At 45.2% G+C, this 26,080-nt stretch overlaps 1 protein-coding gene across 2 annotated transcripts; it reads right to left on the bottom strand.

Moving 5' to 3' along the window:
- Positions 1–4: 4 nt before the first annotated feature.
- On the bottom strand, positions 5–25,923 carry fancd2 (FA complementation group D2). 2 transcript variants are annotated; one of them, XM_062544763.1, is made up of 44 exons: positions 25,903–25,923; positions 25,196–25,281; positions 24,891–25,028; positions 24,723–24,790; positions 24,528–24,634; positions 24,257–24,314; positions 24,122–24,174; positions 23,945–24,023; positions 23,727–23,851; positions 23,393–23,480; positions 23,163–23,267; positions 22,028–22,128; positions 21,242–21,353; positions 21,122–21,157; positions 20,867–21,013; positions 20,061–20,195; positions 19,592–19,723; positions 18,799–18,906; positions 18,388–18,497; positions 18,079–18,133; positions 17,543–17,662; positions 16,056–16,129; positions 15,700–15,846; positions 15,458–15,558; positions 15,130–15,245; positions 14,908–15,016; positions 14,338–14,439; positions 13,237–13,334; positions 12,894–13,058; positions 12,020–12,130; positions 11,109–11,237; positions 5,449–5,567; positions 4,904–5,014; positions 4,533–4,666; positions 4,305–4,404; positions 3,596–3,718; positions 3,299–3,392; positions 2,967–3,038; positions 2,051–2,089; positions 1,820–1,894; positions 1,616–1,690; positions 1,140–1,286; positions 960–1,052; positions 5–534 (listed from the first exon to the last, which is right to left on the bottom strand). In XM_062544763.1, exons 2-44 carry the CDS (start codon positions 25,260–25,262, stop codon positions 457–459), a joined length of 4,356 nt encoding a protein of 1,451 aa, XP_062400747.1. In that variant the 5' UTR covers positions 25,263–25,281; positions 25,903–25,923; the 3' UTR covers positions 5–456. The 2 variants fall into 2 exon arrangements, with proteins under 2 accessions (XP_062400747.1, XP_062400746.1); XM_062544762.1 differs by lacking the exon at positions 25,903–25,923 and adding an exon at positions 25,538–25,737.
- Between the last annotated feature and the right edge of the window lie 157 nt (positions 25,924–26,080).

Genomic DNA, 26,080 nt, shown 5'->3' with positions numbered 1-26,080 from the left:
GACATCTATCATACCGTAATATTTTATTAAACACAACTAATAAACTTGACAGCACAATAATAATGTTGATTATCATCATCAATAGTCAACTGTATTATTATATAAATAATTTTAAACAGAATCATGAGAAAATATTAGCCAATGTTTAACGTTAGACAGTTTAGTATGCATGCTGAGCATCAGATGTTTGATAAACTGTGTTGTTTGAGTATGAATAAAGGGACTATCAATACTGGTAAGAGATATTCAGGAGATCAGCGCTGGAAAGTTTATAGAATGCTGCATGTTCTATTTAGACTCTATGCTGAATACATGTTCAGTGCAAGTTTTGTGCTCTGTACAAGCTAAAATATACACGCAGGGACGCACTGCATAAATGAAAATTTATTTGTCATGACTATTAACCGGTCTGTACATATACATGTAGTGGTGAAGAAGCTTTTTCCCTTCTTTTTCTTAATCAGAGTCATCTGTAACTTCCTCTTCTTCTTCCTCCTTGTTGTGGCCATTCTTCCTGCTGTCAGAGTCGCTTTCCTGAGCCGCACAACAGAAGCAAGGTTAGAAGTACAGAACTAATGCAAAGAGTGCCTCCAGGGAACACTGATAAGCCTTGCAACGGACTGCTTTTCTTGTCTAATGATAAGCTTGCAACAAAGGCAACCAGACTTATCTATCCAACAAACTAAAAAGACACGTTCTAGAAAATGGACGCTCTGCCAAGTATTTGTTGAGCATGTTCATGTAAATTCAACATGCACTTCATAACTTATCAGGATCCAGAAACCAACTGTTTGCTCAGTTAAGCCCTACTGTACACACTGCCACTCATGGGGATTTATACCCCTACCACACCAGCAAAATGTGCGCCTCCCGCTCACAGATTGGACATGTTCATCATTGGATATATTCAGCAGTTAAACAAGCAAGCTAAGCCAAGTCACATATCATGGGAGCTGCACCTCATCTCCAGACTGCTCCTGTTGCTGCACCTCCTCTTCGTCCTCCTCTTCCTCACTGTCTTGTGTTGACCTCTGGGACAGAATTTCCTCTCCCTGGACAACACACACAACAATCCTGGAGTGACAACACTGTTTGGGCTTGTGGCCATGGACACGACCTTTGACATCCACCTCCTTTACCTTGAGGTCGCGGTTCTTGAGGTTGCCCAACCAGAAAGCCTCCTGGCAGTGGTTGAGCGTCAGCATGGCCTTCACCCGGTACACAAACTGCTCCAGGCTTTTCTTCAGCGCTGGAACATGGTTAGTGAGACCTGTGTCCTGTCGGATCTGGCAGCAAGACACAGCATCCTTGGTTAGCCTCTCTCAATGACTTGAGTAATGACTAACTGATGAACAGATTGTCTACGTGTGTGTGTGTGTGTGTGTGTGTGTGTGTGTGTGTGTGTGTGTGTGTGTGTGTGTGTGTGTGTGTGTGTGTGTGTGTGTGTGTGTGTGTGTGTGTGTGTGTGTGAATAAAGATTTCATAAAATGGAAGTGGACAAGATTGAAAGAATGTGCAAAAACATTTTCTGTGCCAAGCCTTTTTGACAAATATCAAATCAACAGAGGCATTGGGTAGAAGTGTGAGGCCTGTGCTTCATGGGCCGGTGGGGTACCTTGGAGTGGCCACACATGTGGTGGAGCTGCCTGGTGCTGAGCTGGAAGGTCTTCAGTAAACCCTGCACATCCTCCTGAAGACAACAACATATCTTAACACAGTAGTAACACTCACACTGCACTATGCACCTTATTATTACCTCCGCCAAGGAGGTTATGGTTTGTGCTTTTCTAGTCCATCATGTGAGGGATTAACAATCTACCTTGTGCTTTTTGAAGCTGAAGTCAAGCAGCGGCATCCCCAGCTTCAGGAAGGACTCTAGGAAGAGGCGGCCAAACTACATTGGGTACAGCAAGGAGGGGAGAAAAAGAAGACATAGCAAAAATGAATCTACCGTACATGGACTGAAGCTGGTTAAATATTTATGGCAGTATCATCTCATTCAGAATGGTACAAAATCTTCAAATTCGTAGCACTGTCTTGTCTCTCTTACCTTCAGAGACACAGTAAGCACAGGCCTGCTGTCGAAAACCTACAAACACACAAGGCCAAAGTTAAACAATCTCTCTCTCTTGCTTACACACACACACACACACACACACACGCACACGCACACGCACACGCACACGCGCACACACACACACACACACACACACACACACACACACACACACACACACACACACGCACACGCACACGCACACGCACACGCACACTGAAGGTGGTGTTTACTGTGGAAGTGGACTGGGAAGTGTGGAGAGATGAAGGGAGCAGTATGTGTAGGCTGTTTTCTGACGAGTGATTGAATGCTTTTCTCTCAGGACGTACAGTACACAACAGCTGAGCTGAGCTGGAAGCACTCACGTAGTGATATATGCAAGGCTTTATCAAGATCAGGATTACTTATAATTATCTGGACTAGGCCTTTCAGTTGTTTTAAGTCATGAACTAGTACTGTATATCAATGGTATTGAACTTCATGTGCCATATCTGAAAACACTCTTAAGCCCAATTCATACCAAAGATTCCCGACGCGACTCAACGCGACTGAGTTGCAGTCGTGGCTCGTTTTAGAACGTCGTGGCTCATCTCGTCGGGAATCTTTAGTCTGAACCCTACTTTAGACTGAAGACTGAAAGGGGCCACGAGAGATCAGGATTACAGGCGGCGATGTCCGTCCGTCCCAACCAACCGTTCAGCTACACCTCATTATCAGTTTTCAAATATTTGAGGTAGACTTGAGAATTCAATGCCACTTTCCAACATGTCTTATACTTAGATTATTGTAGTGCTATTTGAGGGGTTTATTCAGAGTTCATTTAGTGTTGATAAGGTTCTGAAGAAAAATCTTCGGCTCCAGTAAAGGGAATGAAAGCTTAGTGGGTTTTGCCTGAGACAGAATATTGTACCTTCACCAAGTTGATCAGGATGTGGAAGTCTCTCACAGCAAGATTCCATGTCAGTAACTTCTCGCTTTGAACCTGACGATAAACAACACCAGTAAACAACAGCGCTGAACTTTAAACAACCCTTTTAGCTGTTAGCTCTTTGTCAATATTACTCATAGCATAGAGCTGATCACATCTGTAGGTCGGTAGCAGACAAATAGGCACTGGACATTGGACATTTTGTCCTTTTGAACCATCTTTACGAGCAGTGAGAGTGTGTGCACCACTGTAAAATATGGTGGAAATGTAACACACAGACACACACACACACAGACACACAGACACAGACACACCTCCATGCTATCGCGCTGCTTGCCAGGAGGGATCTTGCGTACTGCCTTCTCTAACTCTGTCATCATGGTCCTGTAGAAGACTAGAAAGGTCTGCCTACAGAAAGACAAGCACAAGTTTTAGTTTTAGAGGTTGGCATTCACTTCTCAAATGGATAATCACTTGCAGTACACAGCTACCTGGGCCTAAGTCTAGGACATATCTTCTGCCACAACAAGCTGAGCCAATTGCGGCAGCAACAGCTGTTGCCAGATGCTGTGTGTGCAGAGAGGAGGTAGGAGAGGCAGTGCACTCTGTACCTGCTGAGAGTGGGCCATGTTCTGGAGCTGGCGTCTTTGGCTGCGTTGATGAGCTCAGGAATGGCCTCCCCGGCGATCTCCTCCACGGCCTTCAGCACGTCATCCACGTGCGTCAGGTAGATACTGCTCACCCACCCACCGCAGGACAGGAGGAAGGGACACCACACAATCATTACACAAGAGTTCAACACCAAACAAGCCATTGGTTGACATTTCAGCAGTATTTTGTTACAGGATATCAAATGTGTAGTAGTAGCTATCACACATAATCCTGCACACACAGCAGGCTTGTAGTATTCGAGAACAGGACTCAAGCGCTAATTTTAAGGACTTGTCACTCCACTTGGGCTTGAGCAGTGATGGCTCGGACTTGGACTCAAATACTGACTCGTAAGCTAGAGATGAGGTTCTTTCTTTTTCTTAACACTATCGCTTCTAACATTTTCCTAAATATTGCTGATAGAAAAAGTATTTTTTGTTAATCTATTGTATGGTATGATCACACGTGTGGTATCTTCACATTACTCACAGTGTATGTGTGCTATTTAGTATTTAAACGCATGTGTATGTGTGCTATTTAGCATTTTAAAAGGTTCTTGACTCAATAGGTTCTTGACTAGTACTGGAACACTGGGGACTCGAGACAACTCAGACTCAAGGTTTAGACACAGACACACACACACACACACACACACACACACACACACACCAGAGGAGTGAGTGCAGTGTGTCATTGTGCTTGTTCCCTCGCTCTCTCTCTCCGCTTGTGCTGATCCACTCCTGGCACAGGAATCCTCGGGCAAGGGATGCTGGGTAAAGGGAGAGTGACAGAAAAGGGGCATCAGTCTACGGTAGCGGGTGTGTGTGTGTGTGTGTGTGTGTGTGTGTGTGTGTGTGTGTGTGTGTGTGTGTGTGTGTGGTGTGTATAGCTGCGTACCGGTCTGCTCTCTGAAGGCCGACTGGTTGGCTCCTCCAAAGCGGGCCAGCACCGTCAGCAGCTGGGTCAAGCACAGCGCCGTGCTCAGGCTCGGGACACTGCCACGGAAGTTCAGCAGGTACTCACAGCTGTGTCTGCAGTGTGGAACACACACACACACACACACACACACGCACATGCAAACGCAAACGCACACGCACACACACACACACACACACCCCCCTACGTAAGTGCATATAAATAGCATCTAATACAAACGATGCCCCTAGAGGATGACTCATTGTTTTTCTCTAGAGCAGCAGCTAACCACCTCCCCAAATATCTAGAGCTGTAGTGAGGAAGTGGGGCTGCTGTGTGAAGCGGCTGCTGACCTGACGAGCTGCTCCATGCTCAGCTCTGCCTCCCCCTCCTTCAGCCTGGACGCCAGAACGCCCAGTGTGCTCTTCAGCAGGGCCCGGTGCTCCTGCTGCCCAAAGCCTGACCTACACACACACACACACACACACACACACACACACACACACACACACACACACACAGAGATCGGTGAAACAATGGCTAACCAGACAAAGGCTTGTGGGTTCCTTTGTAAGGCGAAGTGAAAATAGAGAGTACATTTGAAGTGTTGGATACCGTGTAAGAGCTCATAGTTCATGTGCAAGGAAATCCGAGTGAGGAAAGCTGAGCGTTGAGTGTCATTATTGGACAGCTTCTTCATGCCACATACATATAGACAGCACATGACAGCACATGGCACTCTGGCTTCATCATTTCAAAGCCATATTACAAAATAATAAAAACGTGGCAGAGAGGCAACCTGAAGATGATACACTATGATACACTAGTGTGTGTGTGTGTGTGTGTGTGTGTGTGTGTGTGTGTGTGTGTGTGTGTGTGTGTATGCGTGTGTACTGACCAGCTGAACATACACAGCAGCACCTGCAGCAGCAGCTGATAGGCCGAGGACATGAGCTGCTGCTCCCTCAGGTCCACCCCCAGAGCATCCACCACCCCCTGGTTCTCTGACAGGACAGTCTAGACACACAGACACATAGACAGCAAAGTCAGCAGAATACAGGAGGACAGAAGCCTGCCACAAGCCTCATTAATTTGTTTGTTTTTGTCTGTTCTTGACACAGGCAGAAAACAAATGAAGGACAGACAAAAACAATCAGCATGAATAACGGTCTCGCTCGCTCAAACTAGTACACACCAACATAGTACATAATGCACACAAAGCTTCCGCCACATGATGACTTGCATTCAATCCCCACCCAGTATCGCTCCTGTCTCTCTCTGACATGCACTAATACATGCACCCCCAGCCCCACACATAAACACAAACACAAGGATTCAAGATTCAGAGGCACTCGGTGTTCTGCCTGATGGTAGCAGCTCAAAGCATCGGTGGAGGGGGTGGGAGGGATCCTGGTGAACGGAATTTGGTTTCCTTTCCACTGATCTGACAGCTGTTGTTGTGGGATGCTGATGATCTTGCCCGCCTGCTTGATTATCCTAGCCAGCTCTCCTTCGCATCTGCTGGTTAGGAAGCAGTACCGAGATGGGATGTTGATGGAGATGACTGATTCTATCAGTGTCTGATATACTGTTGATAAAATGTCCCGTCAGATATCAAATCCTGTGAGCTTCCTCAGGAGACACATGCGTTGTTGTGCTTTTTATAAACTCGGTTTACATGCTGACTGGAAGACAGGCCGTGGTTAATCTGAGTACCAAGGTACTAAAAGTACTCCACCTGTTCCACTACATGCCCTCCAGTCTTAAAGTAGCGGATTGAGGATGGCAACATAGTTCCTTAGTCTTGCTCATGTTTAATTCCCATGAGCTCTCTTGAACCACTGGGCCATTGTGTTGACATACTGCATGAGAGGGGACAGGGTGTGCTCATCTGTCAAGATGGCTATCAAGGCCATGTCCTCAGCATATTTACAAAGGTTCAGGCCATTGCTGTTGCAGGTATCTCGTATAGATAGAAAAATGAATGGGTGACAAGACACAGCCCTGCTGGACCCCAGTATTTAAAATAGTGTTGGTACATTTAAAACCATGCACTCTCAAATGCTGGGGTCTGTCCTTTAAAAACTCCTTAATCCAGAGCATCAGAGTTGGGTTCAGCTGTAGCTGCCGGATGCGATGCAGAAGTTGATGTTTATTGTATTAAAGGCCGAGGAGACGTCCATGAATAAAATCCCAACAAGAGTGTTGAGTCAAGGTGCCTTGTCACAGTGTCCAGGAGAGTTAGACTGGCCTCCTCCACGCCCCCTCTTGGTTTGTAAATGAACTGCAGCAGATCCACTCTCTCCATACATGGTGGTGAGCTCTTCTGCAACAATTCGCTCAATGCGTTTGCAAAGAATAGAAACTGAAACCAGTCACTGAACAAGCTACTGTACATGGCCCTTTATCAATAGTGATATGCCTTTCATTAAAGAGTATAACTAAACTTGGCATTATTAATGTGTTTAGCCTACATCGCCTATGTAAATGCATCGCATGGGAACCGAACCCGAGAACACGCAAAACATAACTCGGTTGATATCCTGTCACGCTGCACATGACACCATGAGAGACGCACTTTAGGCAGAGTCGCAAGATTCCTTGGACCACACACAGATCAAGTTCAAACAATGTAAGTTGCATACTTTTCAGAAATTCTTTGAAACTAGCCTTAATCAACACTGTCGGAAAAAAGTTTCTCCTTCTATTTTTTAAGTTGCAGGCTACAGGTGACGAAAGCACAGGTTGACGGAACAAACGGTTTGGGACTCGTTTTCCGACTGGTGGGGTTTTTTTGCAACAAAGATTAATTTAGCTCGGCAGTTAGCCTGCCACCGACCAGGTTAGTTCAGAAGCATATGTTACCCCAGCAACTCAGCTGAGATTCCTGTTAGCGGGAATAATGGAACCGAACTCTCTCTAAAATTAGCGAGGCTTATCAAAGTTAGTCGCGATTTACGAGTTAGCTGGGTTGATGGAATACCCCCCTGGCTTTCAGGTAGCGGTAACGTTTCCCTGACTGTAGCACAGAGAAGAGTATATTGTTGGGATGACTGGCCTGTAAAATGAAGGAGGGATACAAGTATGTGCTGCCTAGATCATTGATTGGAACATTTACTTTTAAAAAACAGCCTCATGGTGTTGATAAAAAATAAGTGTAGAAATTTGCATATTACCGGAGTTCGGCAACTCTAAAGTACCACATCAAAGCAAAGAAAAATAGTGTTGACATTGAGGGGAGTGTTAATTTATTTTCATTGTGTCCTATAGGTTATAACTAGCCTGAAATGCCTTGTATGTGAAAAATAATAATAATAATAAAAGTTTTTGACCTTTAATGTCACTAATGTTGGTTATTCAATGATTCAGTTGAATTTAAATATTTTAAATATTTTAACAACAAAAATTGTACACATGATTAATTTAGATTAATTAATTACAGAGTAGGCTATACATTTAATTTGATTATTTGTTTTAATCGATTGACATCCCTACTATAAACATGATCATACAAACATAAAATATTATTTTTTTTGTAAACCCAGATGTGAAACATATGACAGTAGCTTTGGAGTAAACTAAGTTGTCGATATATCCACTAGGGGGCGATAGTAGCAAGATTATCCATAGACCTAAAAGAAAGTAGCAAGATTATCCCATATCCGTATATTTTCCGGAAACTTGCTCACTTCTTTAGTGTTTTTCTGGGCTCACTTTAGTGTTTTTCTTTGATAGGGGCATTCGAGTGTGATGTTTTGATATATGATTCGTAGTATTTAGAAGTGATTCAATTATATTTCTATGGTGTGTTTCATAATCGCGATTTGAACATCTATCCATGAAAACGTGCTAGCATAACATGGCGAAACTGAGAGTTGAAGCGGAAGTAATCAATCTGGACTGGATACCACAAAACAATACGGCCTGACGGCAAAATGGTTAGCTGTGCCGAGCCAGCACTAGTGCCCTGAGTTGATAGCCATTCAGAGAAGACTGTGGGCCCCAGCCTTCAACCGTAGGATATCAACTGGCACTGGTACGAACCGTCCGTATCAACTGACACTGGTACGATCGTCCATCAGAGGGTCACCCAGGTCGCCCCAGGTTCGAACTCATGACCCTGTGATTTTGGGTCGGGACCGCTAACCATTGTCCTACAGTCGGACAAATATGTAGGTGTATGAAGTATATTTATCTTTAACGTCTATGACACAAGATTTATGTCATAATGGTGTTAGGTGTCATGGTTGTTAAGTAACCAACTTGGTTAGCTAACCTGGTTGGTGGCTAGTGGCTAGCAGCTAATGCTAGCTGACGCTAACGTGTTGGCCCAAGCCTTTGGCTAGGTCCATGGAGGGATAACGTTTGGCTACAAGTCCCTTCCCTTTACGACTCCTTTTATAACATGTAAAGGCAAGGCATACTACGTGGATTTAGCCCCACGAACACAATTTTTAATTGTGTGTTAGCTAACTCACGTTTGTTGTGATAGCCGTTCAATTAGATTGTGTGTAGGCCTACTTTCTTAATATTCATGACAAGTTCAATTCAAAGAGATGGTTGTCCAACAGCGGACCAGAAGTGGCAAGCCATCGGCGGTATGCCACCAGTGGTCCACTATCTGCCAATCAGATTTTACTCTGTGTTATGCAGAGAACCGTGTTCAGTGTATTTAAAAAGTGCCATTTTAGAAAATATGCTTGAGAAGAGGTTTTGCTCTCTGTGTATCAGTTAAAATAATTATGCTATGCATTTCCTTCTAGTGTGTTAGCAAGTAGAAAAAAGAGAATTGGAGAATTGACCAAATTGATTTTCAGTGATCTCATCAACAATGGTTTGATAATGTCACATCTAAAAACATAATTCCTCACAATAGAGCCCATGATTAATTCTCTGGTGGCCCATTGACTCTGGTATAGTTCTAGATACAGGTAGCCCATGTGAAGATCACATTGTGTGTGCATATCTGTGAAGTTTCTGTGCATGTGAAGTAATATTCTTGATAGGCTATATGAGTGTTGGCTATCATCTAACCAGTAATCACAATAGGCCTAGGCTACTCGATAACGATATGGTGATATTGTTATGGTCTTACAATAGTTTTGTCAAATATATGTATCCCAGCTATTACTATTGTAAACAGTCAATCCTTTTTAATGATATCCAAAGCTAAATTCAGGCCAGAAAAGTGTATGGCCAGTTTAAAATAGTAGGGTTCTTCCCTGTTTTATTCAAAACAACAGTGTGTTTTTAGTTTCTCTCTGTACTTAGGCAGTAGCAATATTACATTATGATCTGACCAACCAAGGGCAGGGTGGGACTTGGATTCATATGCACCAGGAATTTTTCCGAAACATAAATCCAGCATCCTGTCCAATCGCGTTGGAGATGTGACACACTGCTCTTACTGGTTCGGAAGTGTGGTGACGTCAGCTGTTGAAATCCCCAAGAAGACACACAGGCTGGTCAGATGCCCTGGAGACAGCATTGTTGCCGCATTCCAAAATGTGCTCTACTGCCAACATGTTGTCAGGGCCAGGAACATAAACAAGGACTACAGTCAGTTGTTGAAATTCACAGGGTAGATAGTGGGGATGGAACGACAGTCAAGATTTCATAGTGGCGTGAGCAGTGTATCTCACAAACTGTATTTGTTGCCCATCTGTCAAATACAGCCCTGCATAGACTGCCCCCGATTGATTTCCCTGTTCTCTCCGTGACCCGACCAAAGGTATGAATGTGAGACCATCTAAACCAGCCCAGCCATGTCCTCAGATAACCACGTTTCAGTGAAACAAAAGAAACTTGTATTTCGGCAGTCTGAGTCAAGTTTAACCAGTACAGCAGGTTCATCCTAGCCTGGCACGCCCTCCCAGTGACGCAACGCCTTCAGGCTTTGCTGCTGGTCTGGTCAACTGCTCATTGAGAAGGATTTCTGAGTTCCCGAAATCTGCGGAACTGCCCCCTTTGGTCGAGAACCAATTAACTTTGAGCAGCTCCAACGGCTCTGGGTAGAGGCGTGTTCAAGGCAGAGGAAAGAGTGTTGTTATTGGTTTAAACTCGGCAATCCGCTTTCTGACATCTACCAGTAGCAAATCGAGGCACTTAAAGGAGGCGGGTCAACCAGCGATGGCAAGAAACCGTGTTAGCACAGGCTGTTGGTCAGACTAAAGTCTCGCAGAGCCTTTGAAAGTCGATGGTAATCAGGCTAGGTTCATCCATCTTATTACGCAGTCATTTGACAAAGTGAAAGCAGTAACTTCCACAACTTGTTTCAGAACTACTTTTAAATTCCACAACGCAGATTTGAGCGTCCATAATTCCTTAACTTATTGCCACACTTGAAGTGGACAGGACTTTGAATAAGTAAATGACAAATTAGCCTTTCAATCACGAGTCGCTCAAACAGAGGAGCTCCCCACATCTCGTTGCCACGGAGACAAACCCACAGACACAGGAGGGATCCGTGGCTCTGCACGTGTGTGTGTGTGTGTGTGTGTGAACAGCACGCACCTGGAAGGATCAGTGGCTCTGCATATGTGTGTGAACAGCACGCACCTGGAAGTGGTTGTGACAGTTCTCCAGGTGTGTGGTCAGCGTGGGCAGGAGCTGCAGGCAGTGGTCGGCCACTTCCCGTACGCTCCTCTGCTGCAGGTGGGAGAAGCCCACCGTCCGGTCGGCCTTGGCCTGCACACACAGGCACAGACAAGCATCACGTATCACTTCAGACAGACACAGGCACAGACGAGCATCACATATCACTTCAGACATAGGCACAGACCGCCATCACATATCACTTCAGACATAGGCACAGACGGACATCACATATCACTTCAGACATGGGCACAGACCGCCATCACATATCACTTCAGACATAGGCACAGACCGCCATCACATATCACTTCAGACATAGGCACAGACCGCCATCACATATCACTTCAGACATAGTCACAGACGGACATCACATATCACTTCAGACATGGGCACAGACGAACATCACATCTCAGTTAACACACACAGCTATGGAGCAGCTTAGTTAGTCTACCCTTTCTATCATATCAACATCTGGCACGACTCTGGGCTCACTTTACACACGGCAACAGAAAAACCACTGCACTACATTACTCTAGTTACACTGTAGTCTATCAGCCCATCATACAGCATGTTGTTCTACAGCGTGTTCTCTATGTTCCCTCATGTGTTGCTCTACGGTGTGTCCTCTATAGTATGTTCCATCATGTGTTGCTCTACGGTGTGTTCTCTATAGTATGTTCCCTCATGTGTTGCTCTACGGTGTGTCCTCTATAGTATGTTCCCTCATGTGTTGCTCTACGGTGTGTTCTCTATAGTATGTTCCCTCATGTGTTGCTCTACGGTGTGTCCTCTATAGTATGTTCCCTCATGTGTTGCTCTACGGTGTGTTCTCTATAGTATGTTCCATCATGTGTTGCTCTATGGTGTGTGAGTACCTTGAGGAAAGGAGCCTTCTTGGCGGGGGCCAGGCTAAAGTCAAGCTTGCGCATCAGATCCTCCAGCAGGAAGACCAGCTCTGCAGGGCCCAGCTGCACCTCCTCACGTACCTGCACCGAGCCACAGGGAGTGATCAGCCGAGCGCGCACACACACACACACACACACACACACACGCACACAAACGCACACAAACGCACACACGCACACACACCACTAGTGCCCATCATTAACGTCAGGCAGTAAAGTCCCTTCACTATTCAGCACATTTACAGCGTTGGGACTTGCCTCTTTGCAACTGTCTGAGGTCTGCACAAGGACACTATTTTGACATTTAAATGTCAAGGCGTTATGAAGTGGTATGACTTGTCTATGTTTGATGGTTCGCTGGCCTCATCAGTGTGGATTTGGGAGCTAAAGGTTCATGAGCAGCGCATCTCAATGAACTGTGTTTAGGGCTCCTATTCATGGGCTTCACCAGGTCCCTTTCCACAGGTGTATCAAATCAAGCACCTAGATTATGAATCCAGACTGCATGGTGCTTGATTAGTACACCTGTAGAAAGGGACCTGATGAAAACCATGAATATGGCTGTATGGCCCGTCTGCTTTGGTCTAGTTTTCCTTTTTTTTTTTGTGGGAAGCCCTCTCTATGTTGTGGCTGTGGTGACAGTAGCAGTGGTGATTGTGGCAGTGGTGAACCAGTGGTGATTGTGGCAGTGGTGGTGGTGATTGTAGCAGTGATGACTGTGGCAGCGGTGATTGTTTCAGTGGTGATTGTGGCAGTGGTGAACCAGTGGTGGTTGTGGCAGTGGTAATGGTGACTGTAGCAGTGATGACTGTGGCAGTGGTGATTGCGCTGTGATTGACAGTACCTTGCTGTGGAGCTCTGTGTCCAGCAGGGTGCGTGACAGCAGGCCGCACTCCAGCACGCCCAGCACCTCTATGTCCAGCTCTCTGAAGAACGGCCGGTAGGCGGACAGGCTGATGCCTGCTCTCTCCTTCTCCTTTTCCTTCTCCTTCTCTTTCTCCACAGGTTCCTGTCAAGTCACAAGCTCAAGCTTTAGAGTCGAGACAGCACTCCTGATTTCATTTTGTGGTTTTGTTTCTGGAATATTGTTACACATTCACAACAGCTAAGCAGGTGTCTGCAAACGTTTTTTCTTTGAAATAAAAGTATACCTGATAATGTGTGTGTGTGTGTGTGATTGTAAACACCTGCTGTGTCTCCTCTGGCTCGGTGGCCTCCTCCAGTTGAGAGCTGTCAGCTGAGGAGTTCTTGCTGGCACGAGCCTTCCTCTTCTTCCCAGCAGCATCTGCAAGGCAGACAACACACCACTTACACCTTTTTGATTCAAAACCTTATTTATTCCTGAGGGGCAATTTGCATAAGTAATATGGCACACAGCTACGAATAATTATAAAATACGATAGAAAGTTGGAGAAAACATATACCGTATGTGTAAAAACAGGTACTAAGGCCGCGTTTAGACTGCCAGTTTGAAGTGACCCAAATCCGATTTTTTGCTCTCATGAGGCACGTATCTGATCTGTGCCACGACAGTACAAAAAAAAAACATGAATTCCTATCTTCTCAGATCGGATACAGGCCCCTTTCCTATGTGGTTTTAAATCAGATATGGATCGGATATTTGTTCATGTGTCTACAGTCTAAACAGATCAGATATTCCAGTGCAATGCTTCCCACACGTCATTAATCTGACAATTTTGCGCCTTTTAATGACGTCCTTTCGCGGACCCAAATCTCCCTTTCAATTGAGGTGCCAGCAATAATTGCAGCGAAAGCGTATGCTGATATGATTGCCCGTTTCTTCCTTCTCTGTTTTAGAATTTTGGTGATATCAAGAGGACGTCGCAGGGTTTTGAATGCGAAGAGCAGACTTAACTGGTGCACTGCGTGTAGGCTTCAAATAATGTTTTCCAAGAAACTTTTAGCCCATGCGCATGTGAGCCATTTCAAGTATCTGTCAAATTCAAATCAATTCAATTCAATTCAATTCAATTCAATTCAATTTTATTTATAGAGCGCCAAAACATTACACATGTCTCATGGCGCTTTACAGAGTGTTTACAAACAAATGTAAACACACATGATTGGATTTGGGTCACTGGCGAAAGTAGATGCAAACATGCAATCAAAAAAATCGGATATGAGCACAAAATCGGAATTGAGCATATCCGATCTGCAGTCTAAACGCAGCCCAAGTGTCCTGAGCTTGTTAGAACAAACAGAATAGATCATTACTTACTCACACAGAAATCTCTAACGATATGTCATTTCAGACAGCGGTTGGTTACCTTTCTTTGGCTTCTTAGCTGGAGCTGAGGAGCAGGCTGGAGCCGTGATCTCTGTGCTGTCACAGTCAAAGTTGGCCAGTGGAGGCATGAACCCAGGCGTCACTACAGCACAGGAGAGGACACATGTGTATCGATTGCAGAGGTGTATTTTACCTAGCGTCACAAGTCATTCCTCCGGGACCTACCACCCTGTCCAAATAAGCTTACTAGTGCACCCAGCCTGTTCTCACAACCTGTGAATCCTTTCAAGTGGGGATAAAAAAAACACTTGACTCTAACAGAATAATTAGTGTAGCTGTGAAGCCATGATATAATGAAAAGGGTAAAGACCAGGCCTCTTCAAAAACAGGATTTTATGAGGGTTGAGGCAGAGGTGAGTAGTAGAATGACCATTTTTATTGTAAGCTACTCTGAACAGTCTTTCTTTTACAAATAAGGAGACACTCTAGGCCAGGCTTGACCTGGAATCAGAATCATCTGCACATTATTGCAATCATGACTTAACAACCGAATCGTAGCAAGTACTGAGAGTGTGAAGGTGCAGGGCAGCTGAGGTGTGCGGCCTCTCACCTGCCAGGCTCTTCTCCAGCAGGCTCTGCAGGTAGGTGATGTTCTGCAGCCGCGTCACCACCTTCATCTTCATCTCAGGGTCCTTCTGCTGGCAGAACGCGTTCACCACCTACAGATGTACACACACACGCACACACACACACACACCCAATAAGCAGGTCTGTCAAAAGAGGTATCTCCAGAAGATCTAAAAATAGACTGGATGGACAGGTGCGGCCTCACTTCTCTGAACCAGTTGATGGTGTAGAAGAGCAGAGAGCACACAAACTCTCGCTCCGTCTTGGACAGGCTCTCCAGCTTGTCCACCACGTCCATGTCAGTCAGGAGCAGCGGGCAGCCTGCGGATGGGAACAACAGGACAGGTCATTCCAAAACATCCACACACACTAGCCCTGTGGCATTTATGAATACACAGCACTTGCTATATCCAACAAATCAATCTTTATTTTGCCTGTATCCTTCATGGCCTACAAAATGGAACACAGACTAGAATTGTCTTAACAAAACAGAGCACTGTCTGTGTCATTATTGTGTGTGTTGTGTTCCTCACCCAGAAGGGCATCGATCTCTTCCAAGTCCCCTTGATGCTGCACCTCCTCACACAACCTCAACAGACGGAAGAAAGATGCCAAACACAAAGGAGACACCTGCCTGTTGATACACACACACACACACACACTTCAATACGATCTGTTGCCCATTACAGTGAGTGTACTATTCACTAATGCACTGCTACTCATCTCTGAATCTGTCATGTTTAAACCAGAGTGTGGCCAGGTGTCCTGGACTGACCGTTTGCCCTGGTCATTCACTTGGCTCCTCTTGTCTGCTTTGTGGCTGAGGTCCTGAGCCACAAGGGGAAGCAGATTGACGGCGATGCCTCCCTGGCTCTCGTCCTCGTCCAGGTTGTACATGACCGAGGCCGGCAGGGGGAAGGAGCTGCAATATACAATCAGCCACCAGGGGGCGGCACACCATTAAGCCTCAGGCGTGAGAGTGGATACAGGAAGTGGACTTTGGCACAGCTCTCACTGACTGGGAGTAGCTCGGTGCGCGGATGATGCAATAGGACTGAATGGGCTGAACCTTGAACCCGGCTGTAAATCAAAAGTGCACCTCTCAGCAGCTAGCCACACTGCTCCACTAACCCTGAGATGTCGGGGCCGAGGTCCACCACAAAGTCTTCCTGGAAGTCCTCCAGCACACTCTTCCCAATCCAGGCCTGCAACACCACACACAGAACATCAGAGCACTGATAACCAGGGGCCTTACATGGCTTTCAAGGAGACAAACACACACACCTGAATAAGAGGGGCTAGTTAAACACACACACACACACACACACACACACACACACACACACCTGAATAAGAGGGGCTAGTTAAACACAAACACACACACACCTGAATAAGAGAGGATAGTTAAACACACACATACACACACCTGAATAAGAGGGGCTAGTTAAACACAAACACACACACACCTGAATAAGAGGGGCTAGTTAAACACACACATACACACACCTGAATAAGAGGGTCTAGTTAAACCAAAGATCCTTAAGGCGTAGCAAGATACGTCGTCGTAGTTCATGTCTATGGGCGCAAGACGGGGATCACTTCCTCTGCATAAAGAGGCGCGTCATTGCGTGTCAGACGTATTCATGGGTTTCACCAGGTCCCTTTCCACAGGTGTACAAAATCAAGCACTCGATTATCAATGCTTGATGATGTTCCAAAATAATCTTGCTGCTCTTTCAAGCCCTCTACATTTATTAGTTCTAATATGGAAGTAACACACACAAAGCATACATTTCAAGGAATTGAATAAAAACATCAATGGAATAATGGAAATATGTCGCTGCTCTCATTAAGTTGCCCCAGCGCCATCTGATCGTCGTTAGCACAAATCAGGATTTGGTTCAGCTGGCTGGCTAATGTGTTGTCAAGGTAGAGCGTACGTAGCAACCGGCCAATAAGCAGAATAAACAAGAGGGGCACACCTGATATAAAGTCGATTTTCTCCAGACGGGAATACTCAACAATGCTAAAATGGTACCTGAAGTGGTCAGAAGGGGTTGAGGGTCATGAAACCATGCCCAAAATTCACACTCCTAACTCTAGAGAATGGAGATTTTGGCATATAGTTGAAATTCTGATCTATGTCCATAGACTTCAATGGAACAGTTGCTGCCTCTGCTCTGCATAAAGGGGGATTTTGACCCCCCCTCTTGCGATTCGGGTTCCAGGAAGTGGCTTCTCATGAAGTATCTTGCTCCGCCCTTAATTATCTTTGGTTAAACACACACATACACACACCTGAATAAGAGGGGCTCGTTAAACACACACACACACCTGAATAAGAGTGAATAAGAGGGGCTCGTTAAACACACACACACACCTGAATAAGAGGGGCTCGTTAAACACACACACACACACCTGAATAAGAGGGGCTCGTTAAACACACACACACACACCTGAATAAGAGGGGCTCGTTAAACACACACACACACACCTGAATAAGAGGGGCTCGTTAAACACACACACACACACACACACCTGAATAAGAGGGGCTCGTTAAACACACACACACACACCTGAATAAGAGGGGCTCGTTAAACACATACACACACACACACCTGAATAAGAGGGTCTAGTTTGCCAGTCAGCACCAGCTTGGCCAGTTCATCATAGTAGAGAGCAGCTGCCTCGGGAGAGCCCTCGCTGCAAGAGCGCACCAGCTCCAGCAGGTTTATCACCTGACAGACAAACACACACACACACACACACAATGAACTTTTTAGCCTCTTCTTTCTGAGGAGACTGAAGAAGGTCCACCGGTCTCCTCAGATCCTGGTGAACTTCTACTGCTGCACCATAGGGAGCAGCCTAATCAACTGTGTCACAGTATGGTATGGCAATGGTGAATACTGCCCAACGCATCACCGGTTCCTCACCATTTCGTTGTCTTTGTACTTTGTGACAATACAGTTGAATCTAATCTAATCTACTTAAACACATAAAAAGCTACATGCCTGAATACACACACACAAAGAATAAAAAAAAAACACCAAACAAATACACACACCCAATGTGAGAACAGACAAAAGCGTTTCCAGTCCTACACGTTCACAAGGGAGGTAAAGCACCTGGGAGCAGTGCCAGGCTGGCTCACCTGTCTCTGTGTCTCTTTGGGCAGAGTGCCACCCTGGGTGTTCTCAGGGTTGTTCCTACGAAAGATAAGAGGATCAGTGTGAATGGGACTCTATCTGTGTGTGTGTGTGTGTGTGTGTGCTATTGTGAGAAGGGGAAAGAGAACTGGCAGAAGGGTAGCCTGGCAGAGGCATATAGTAAGAGAGTCAGTGGCAGAAACAGCTGAAAGTAGATCCTTCCAGAAGGGTCTACAACGCTTCCAATCAGAACATTCATCTCCACGGCACATGTGGCTCCGTGAGTGAGGCGGGCACTGAGATGGGGGCGTTACCTGCGGGCGCCCATGCTGCCCACCACCATGACGGCGCCAATGATGCCAATGCGCTTGTACTTCAGCACCGTGCTGGACAGCTGCTTCCGGATCACGATGTGCATGTCATCCTGACGGAACACAACACAACACAACGCGGAGTAAATCTCACTCACTTTTGCAATCCGGCAGGTCAAACATGACTTTAATCTATTCCACACACATTCATTCATTAACAGACATCCAAGTCAGCGGCTACACTTCTGAGATCAGCTCCGGCAGGAGTGCACGCGCACGCACGCACGCACGCACGCACGCACGCACGCACGCACGCACGCACGCACGCACACACGCACGCACGCACGCACACACGCACGCACGCACGCACGCACGCACGCACGCACGCACGCACACAAAGGGCTTCAGGCTCACCTGGATGTGGCCGCCCTGCTGCTCTGCCCCGAACGCCACTCCGCTCAGCAGCTGGAAGAGACGGCGGATCTGCTGGGGACTCAGATTGTCCATGTAGTCCAGGATGCCCTGCAGACACAGACACAGACACACACACACACGCACACACACACACACACACACACACACACACACACACACACACACACACACACACACACACACACACACACACACACACACACACACACACACACACACACACACACACACACACACACACACACACACACACACACACACACACACACACACACACACACACACACACACACACACACCTCAGCAAGGAGTAGATACAAGGAGTAGTAGAGGTCTGGTATGCAAATCATCGTTTGCTTTCATGGACACAAAAAAAAGGGAGATAAGGCACACAGTGTTGAGAAACTCAAAGGCCCTTGGTAAATACACTTTGTTATTTCCCTACAATTTTCCTCGCAACACTGCTATGCAACTGCCAACTGGCATGGACCACCTTGACGGTCTTCCTATTAAAGGCTACCTTACAAGGAAATATGATGTTTAAATATAATACAATTAAAAGATAACCAGCTCACTTTGTGAGCTACTTTATAATAAAAACATACGGTAAGGTTCAATCAAGATACTAATTCTAGAAATCTTGGCTACAAAGGAAGGGCTATGTACAGTTGCATGCAGACGTTTAAAAGTTGATTTTGACAATACGTGATATGAAGACATGAGTGCACGATGTACTAGTATGCCGTGATGGGCAGAGAGAGGAGAGGCCCACCTTAATGAAGACGGCGTAGAGCGCCATCTCCTTGGGCCTCTGGGCCACCAGCTCACACAGGAGCTCCAGAGCCACGTCCACCTCCGCAGACAGACCGCTGCACACATGGGTCACCAGCGAGGCCACAACCTCCTGCAAGGACACGGCACGTCAGCTTTAACCAAACACACTCACAGCGCCTCTGTTCAGTGCCATGGGGCTCTGGAGTACAGAGACATTCCTGGTGGGATCATGAGAACATAGACAGTCCTTAACTGAACAGGGAGACCATGCACTACTGTGTGTGAACACAAATGAGCCAAGCCACAGCACGTGAAGGTCTCCTAATGAATATTTCATACTAAGCTCATCAGGTTTTCAGAAAAAGGCAGAAGTTAGAACAAAGCAAATCCAGCCAAACCCACTGCCGTAGTCTCCACTGCCATACTCCCACAGACGGTAGCAGCCATATCCAGGTGGTAGAGCTTACCTGCTGGCAGTAGGAGTCGAAGGTGGTGAAAGCCTGCTTGTACAGATGGCCACCAAATGGCACTACACAGGAATCTGTGGAGCGCACCAGGCTCTGGGCTAGAGCCAAGATAGAGGGGAAGTATCCTCGCATGACCTAAGGAATACCAGCACAGCATGCAGTTAGCGCTACTCAGGAGAGATGCAACAAGGCTAGTTGAGTTGCTTCATTTTGAAGACACACATACTGTACATATTCACAGTTGGCAACATATAATACAGGGATCCCATTCTAAATCCATGACTTTTACCTGACAAAAAAAGCTGAACTTCCATGACCTACTATACAATAAAGAGTACAACACACCGACTAAAGATTTCAGAACAGTCATGTTGTGTTCAAGAATCTTAGAGTGGGAGATGACCGAATGAGTACTGAATAAACAACGTTGGACTAACCACACAGGAAAGCAGTAAAGCTAATAACCAGATATACATATCTTTACAGTCTATGCCAGGTATAGTACTCAGCAAATGGGAGTGGAAATACATTTCTATAATGTATTTTGGCAAGTACATTTCAGCTGCTAAAACAAAATTCCCTGATACCATAGGACCTTGCCCCCAAAATGATAAAATTCCCCAACTTTCCAAGTCTTTCTAAAATTCTATGATATTCCAAAAACGCCATGACCCGTGGGAAGTCTGAATATATTAAATCTGATACGTATTAACTTGCTTATAGCACAACATACTCCAGATTTACTTTGTTTACTAAAGTGAATATTTGTATTAGAATCAGCATTCTCAAACTCAAGGCTGGCTGACCTGCCCATGACCTCTGAAGGTCTTCTGGAGTAGTGCTTCCTGCATCAGGGCTCCTCGAACTTTGACCTTTAGTACTCGCTCCGCCCCACGGCGACTGTGGTTGGCATTGGTGGAGTGCAAGATAAACAGCACCAAGAGATCAATGACCTGTCAGGGGGAGGGAGACAGAGAGAGGAAGTACACACTTTAAGTCCCACAGCGTGCAACTGCAAACTGAACAGAACATATATTTGGCGACAGACTGTGTCTGTGTACCTTGTGATCTTCAATCTCCTCCACATTTTCTATTGCCTGTAGAACCAAAGAGACAGTCAACACACTATGCAACATCAGGAAATAACAAAAGAACGTTTCCTTGAGCAATCTAATCCTCACTTTGAGCCAAGCCTCGGATATAACTTTCTGGAACCTCACGGCTGACTTGATGGCATCCAGCACGAGGGACACGCTGTCCTGGCTGCTGGTGACTGCTGGGAGGTTGGAGGCACTAAAGCAACACAAGGAAACAAGGGATGGCATAATACAACACCAGACAACACAAAAACTAATGATGGCCAAGCTGAAAATCTAGTGAACAATCACATACAAGCAGGAATATCCTGATATAGCTAAAAAATCCTTAACATTTGTAAGAAGGCATAAATCGATGAATTGTCTTTTCTTCCATTCCTGTTTTTGGTAGTGGAGCCACTTGGTTTATAAAAAGTAAAAAAAATAGATTACTAAAAACGATGTTTCCTTCCTTCCCTTGTTTTATTCAGTAGAGCCACCGATATAGAGAGGACGGACTGCTTAAAACGATCACTCTCATAGCTAATGGCCCTAAGCCGCGTCCCTGATGGCAATAGCTCGTATTCGATGTGAAGAATATGAGCTGGGTCATCAAGAATTGTGCATGCCTAATTTAGCATCACCTCTCCAACAATGGACTGAAGGGATGAGTAATTCATTACCTTAATCGCTCTATATGGGGATATGCTTTTACTTCCATTCATAGTCAAGGCACTGTTCAACTTAACTCTAGACGTCTCATTGGGTTGCAAATGTTTAGCACTAGTGTGGTCCACTATCACAAACACTTGTTGTGAAGAGTCCTTTTGAAGGACCCTGAGCCAGACCTGAGCCAGACAGAACACAGCTGCTGCTGGCGCCGCTCCTCACCTCGCTGCACCCTTGATCCTGGGCCGGCTTTGGGACGACTGCAGCACTGGGGGCAGCAGACATAGCTCTAGCTCCAACTTCTTACGTAGTTCTGTCACAACCTGCCAGCGCCACACACACACACACGTACACACACATGTAAACAAATCAAGAGTACTGTAATGCCTTTGAAGACTATGTGGAAATCTCAATTAAACGGCACAGATAATGCAAATCTCTTTTATTAATATCTAATATCCATGGAATTACACATGTATACAGAGTTCCCGGACTGCAGAAGCAACTTCAACAGAGTCTTTGTCAAATTTGAAAGTCTAAAATGTTCCCAACCAAACTGGCATCACTTAAAGGAACACTTAACAGTTTTTTCATATTAAACTATGTTATTCGCTTAATTAAGACGAGTTGATACATACCTCTCACGTTTGGTAGGTAAAGGTAAAAGGGATAACTATATTGTGTGGCAAAATAATATTGGGAGCACTTAGACTCAGTAATATCCTCACTCCAAAATGAAACTGAAAGTGCAAGAGTGAGGATATTACTGCGCCACACAATATAGTTATCCCTCTTACCTGCTTAGAAATGCACCACGTTTTATTTTGTCTCACCATACTTGGTCGTGTGACTACTCGTGTAACTGTATTTTAATAGGGAAAACATGGAGGTGTTTGGTCGCTTCTAACTTCATCTGTGTTTGGATCCTAATGAATGCATTGGGCTAGCTAAGTGCTATCAAAGTTGCGCCGCGCGCCAGAGCCAGTGAGTGCACGCATTGAAACGTGAAAGGTATGTATCAACTCGTCTTAATTAGGGGAATAACGTAGTGTAATATGAAAAAACGGTGAAGTGTTCCTTTAAGAAGCCCTCTGAAAAACAACAGAAATATACCTAATGATCATATTCTCTGTAACCCATCCAAGTAGGATTATGTTGAAACACATCAATTGTTGAGCTTATTCTTTCAAGTGCACAATAACGTCTATGGTCTATTAACTGCAGAGACGACTGCAAACTCAAGAGAGGAGGCTGCAGGTGACAGGGCCATAGTGAAATGCTGTGTTGTGTGGTGCATGGTGCAGTGGGAGCTATGTTGTGTCCACCACAGGCCGACATTAGAGAGGGCGACACCAACCTCAATGGCATCAGCGGCAGAGATGGAGTGCAGGATGAACTTCACCACCACTGGAAGGTCCTCCAGCTGCACAGCAGAGAGGGTGCTCATCACAGCCCCTCGTACCTTATTACGCAAATACACACACACACACACACACACACACACACACACACACACAGGTGCTTTAGAAGGTCGAGGACACTTAGGCACAGACAAAGACAGTTGGGGTGAGCGTGTGAGGGCGTTACCTCAGCCAGGAGGGTAGGGCTTAAGTTCAGACTGGACAGGGCATCTAGGATAGGGACGGTCAGCTGAGTGTTCTCCTTCAGCAGAGAGCTGCAGAAAGAAAGAGGTGATATTTGGCAACTGTCCCAAGTCATGAACTTGATGGGATGAGACCCAAGACTAAGAAATACATGGACCTGAAGCCAGATTTTGTGTGGTGTGATTTATAAGAACCAAGTATTTCCCTCAAAGGATTACATTTTGGTGAAAGGATCAGAAATAGAAAGAAATGCATTTGTATGGCTGTGTGTACTACATGAGCATTTGGTCCTTGTAGAACAGACTCTTATAACTCACTTGAGCTCCCTAGCAATGTCACCATGCTGAGAGTCCTCCAGAATTTCTGGAATACTAGTGATGATATCTCGCTGCACTTCCAGGGAGGCCACAGAGACAAGCTGCATGAGCTTACTCGCCAAATCCTGAAATTATACCCATATGACTTAATTACATACATGACGTTGTTTATGGTATGGTTAATTGAAAGGTGTCTGACAGTTGTGGGTTTGACCTACCGTGCTATCCATGACTCTGTCTAACCATTTGAGCTGATTCATGATGATGCGGGGCACATTTAGTCCATCTTCACCAACACTGAAAACAGTGACGATGACATGGTTTGAACGTTTTCCCAACAATGGCTTTAACAATTCAAAAGTGTATCAGCCCACAAACGGGATACATATACATACCCATCAAACATAAACTCAGGCAATTTCTCAAACAATATATTTATGACTGGGGTCTAGAAAGACAAAGCAAAATATACTTCCATTAGACAAAAGCCATTGTGGATCAATTAAAAAACACAAAAGATAAACATTTACCTGTAGCATCTCAATGCCAAGCAACAGCCGCATTAGACTCTCCTGATACGACACTGAACTGAAAAGGTAGGAAAGGAAACAGGGCACACACTTGTTTTCATTTATCACCTTGCCTCACATCACAAGAAGTCACTATGAGATGGTGATACTACAAATCTCACAAAAAAAGTCACAAAGGAACCAGAAGACATGTTTTGGAGAGAAATAACCATCAGAGGTCAGGTGTGCTTCATCTGCTCTGATCTATGTGGACAGATGGCTAAATTCTTACTTGGAATCCTCGTCATTAAGACGTGGAACACAGGGGAGGAGGCCATTCCTAAAATGCTGTGGATCTTCAATGTGTGATTCCAGACCAGTGATAAACTCTTGAATAATCTGTGGGATAGAGACACAAAGGCTGGTACTTCATACAAAACTGATACAGCGAATAAGCATTAGTGTGACCCTACATCCTCCTACTTACTCCAGGGTATCTGGGGTTCTTTTTCAGGCTTTGCTGTAATCGCTTTTGGAACACGACTTGGTCGACAGCTACAAAGTTTAAAAAAAAATAAAAAAATAAAAACAGGTTTGCAATTCATATACATCATACTGTTACCTGTTAGACATGTATTGGTAACGCATTTATTACCTATTTCATTAGATGCTCTGTCTTGTTTGAGGGTGACACCAGCCTCCCGTAAGAACTGCACAAATACAGACTCATCAGGGGCCACCTGCACTACAGACTTGGAGTGTTTAGACCCACCAGTCCGACCCTTCTTCGCCTCTGAAAGAAATTGTCATGACATACTGGTTTCAGTGGTTTTAACATTTGGCTTGCCATCCAGATTAGACCATCATGTGGTTAGCCGTAAGACACTTACACGTGAAAATCCATTGCTGTCAAGTTCATTGTTAGCGAAGTTAACGTATTATCATCTAAAGTGGACTTACTTGGCCCGTCGAGAACCGCTGAGCTGTCAGTCTGGTCCACAGAGGGACGCTTCTTCTTCCGCATCATATTGTAGATACTAAAATTCCTGAGAAAAGGGGTTTCACTTGATTTTGGTTGATAACAACTGGACACTTGACTTTCAAAAACCATACAGCTTACCTAACGTTAACAATAACTTTACGCTAGCCCATGCTACAGCTAGCCTCTTACAACACGTTAGTATTAACTTCTCACGGATCTTATTTGTGCAACTGTCACAACATCATGTCGCATAGTCTACAATGACATTCGATTTGCACAGCTAATTTATCGAGCTATTACAGAACCTGAAAATCACATACCCGGCTCCTTCAAATACCTGACAATGTTAGCTACAGTGTTAAGTTGTACCAAGAACAGACTAGTACTGAAAACACGGAGTAGTTCCCGCGCCAATGTTTTGTAATTAGGGACCGTCGAAAAGTGTTGTACTACAAAATCAGTGAAATTGGATTAAGTGTTGAAGCGCTGGTTCGTCACAGGGTCTTAATTGTTCATAATTGCTTTCGGCACAACTCGTATTTTTGGCGTTTTATACGACATGACTTTGTTGGACCATCTTAGATTAATATCCAGTAACAAAACAACACACCCGTCTCTTTTCCAAACAGCCCCTCTATTAATAAATATTAATTAATGGTAACCAACGATCATGATGGCCACTCACTGGCATAGACTACAGACGCAAAAAGAGATGTTTGTAGGCTAATAACATAGCGACGGAAAATACTTAAGTTGTGCCCAACGAATTAATTGATTTCCCTTCGAAATGCATTTAATCAACTTGTAGACTACTTGTAAGGTGTGCCTTACTTGACACGCCCCTCAAGCCTAAGCTGTGACAC

The sequence above is a fragment of the Sardina pilchardus genome, chromosome 9 (assembly GCF_963854185.1).
Source record: "Sardina pilchardus chromosome 9, fSarPil1.1, whole genome shotgun sequence".
Taxonomy (NCBI): domain Eukaryota; kingdom Metazoa; phylum Chordata; class Actinopteri; order Clupeiformes; family Clupeidae; genus Sardina; species Sardina pilchardus.
This window is presented reverse-complemented; position numbering and strand designations above follow the sequence as displayed.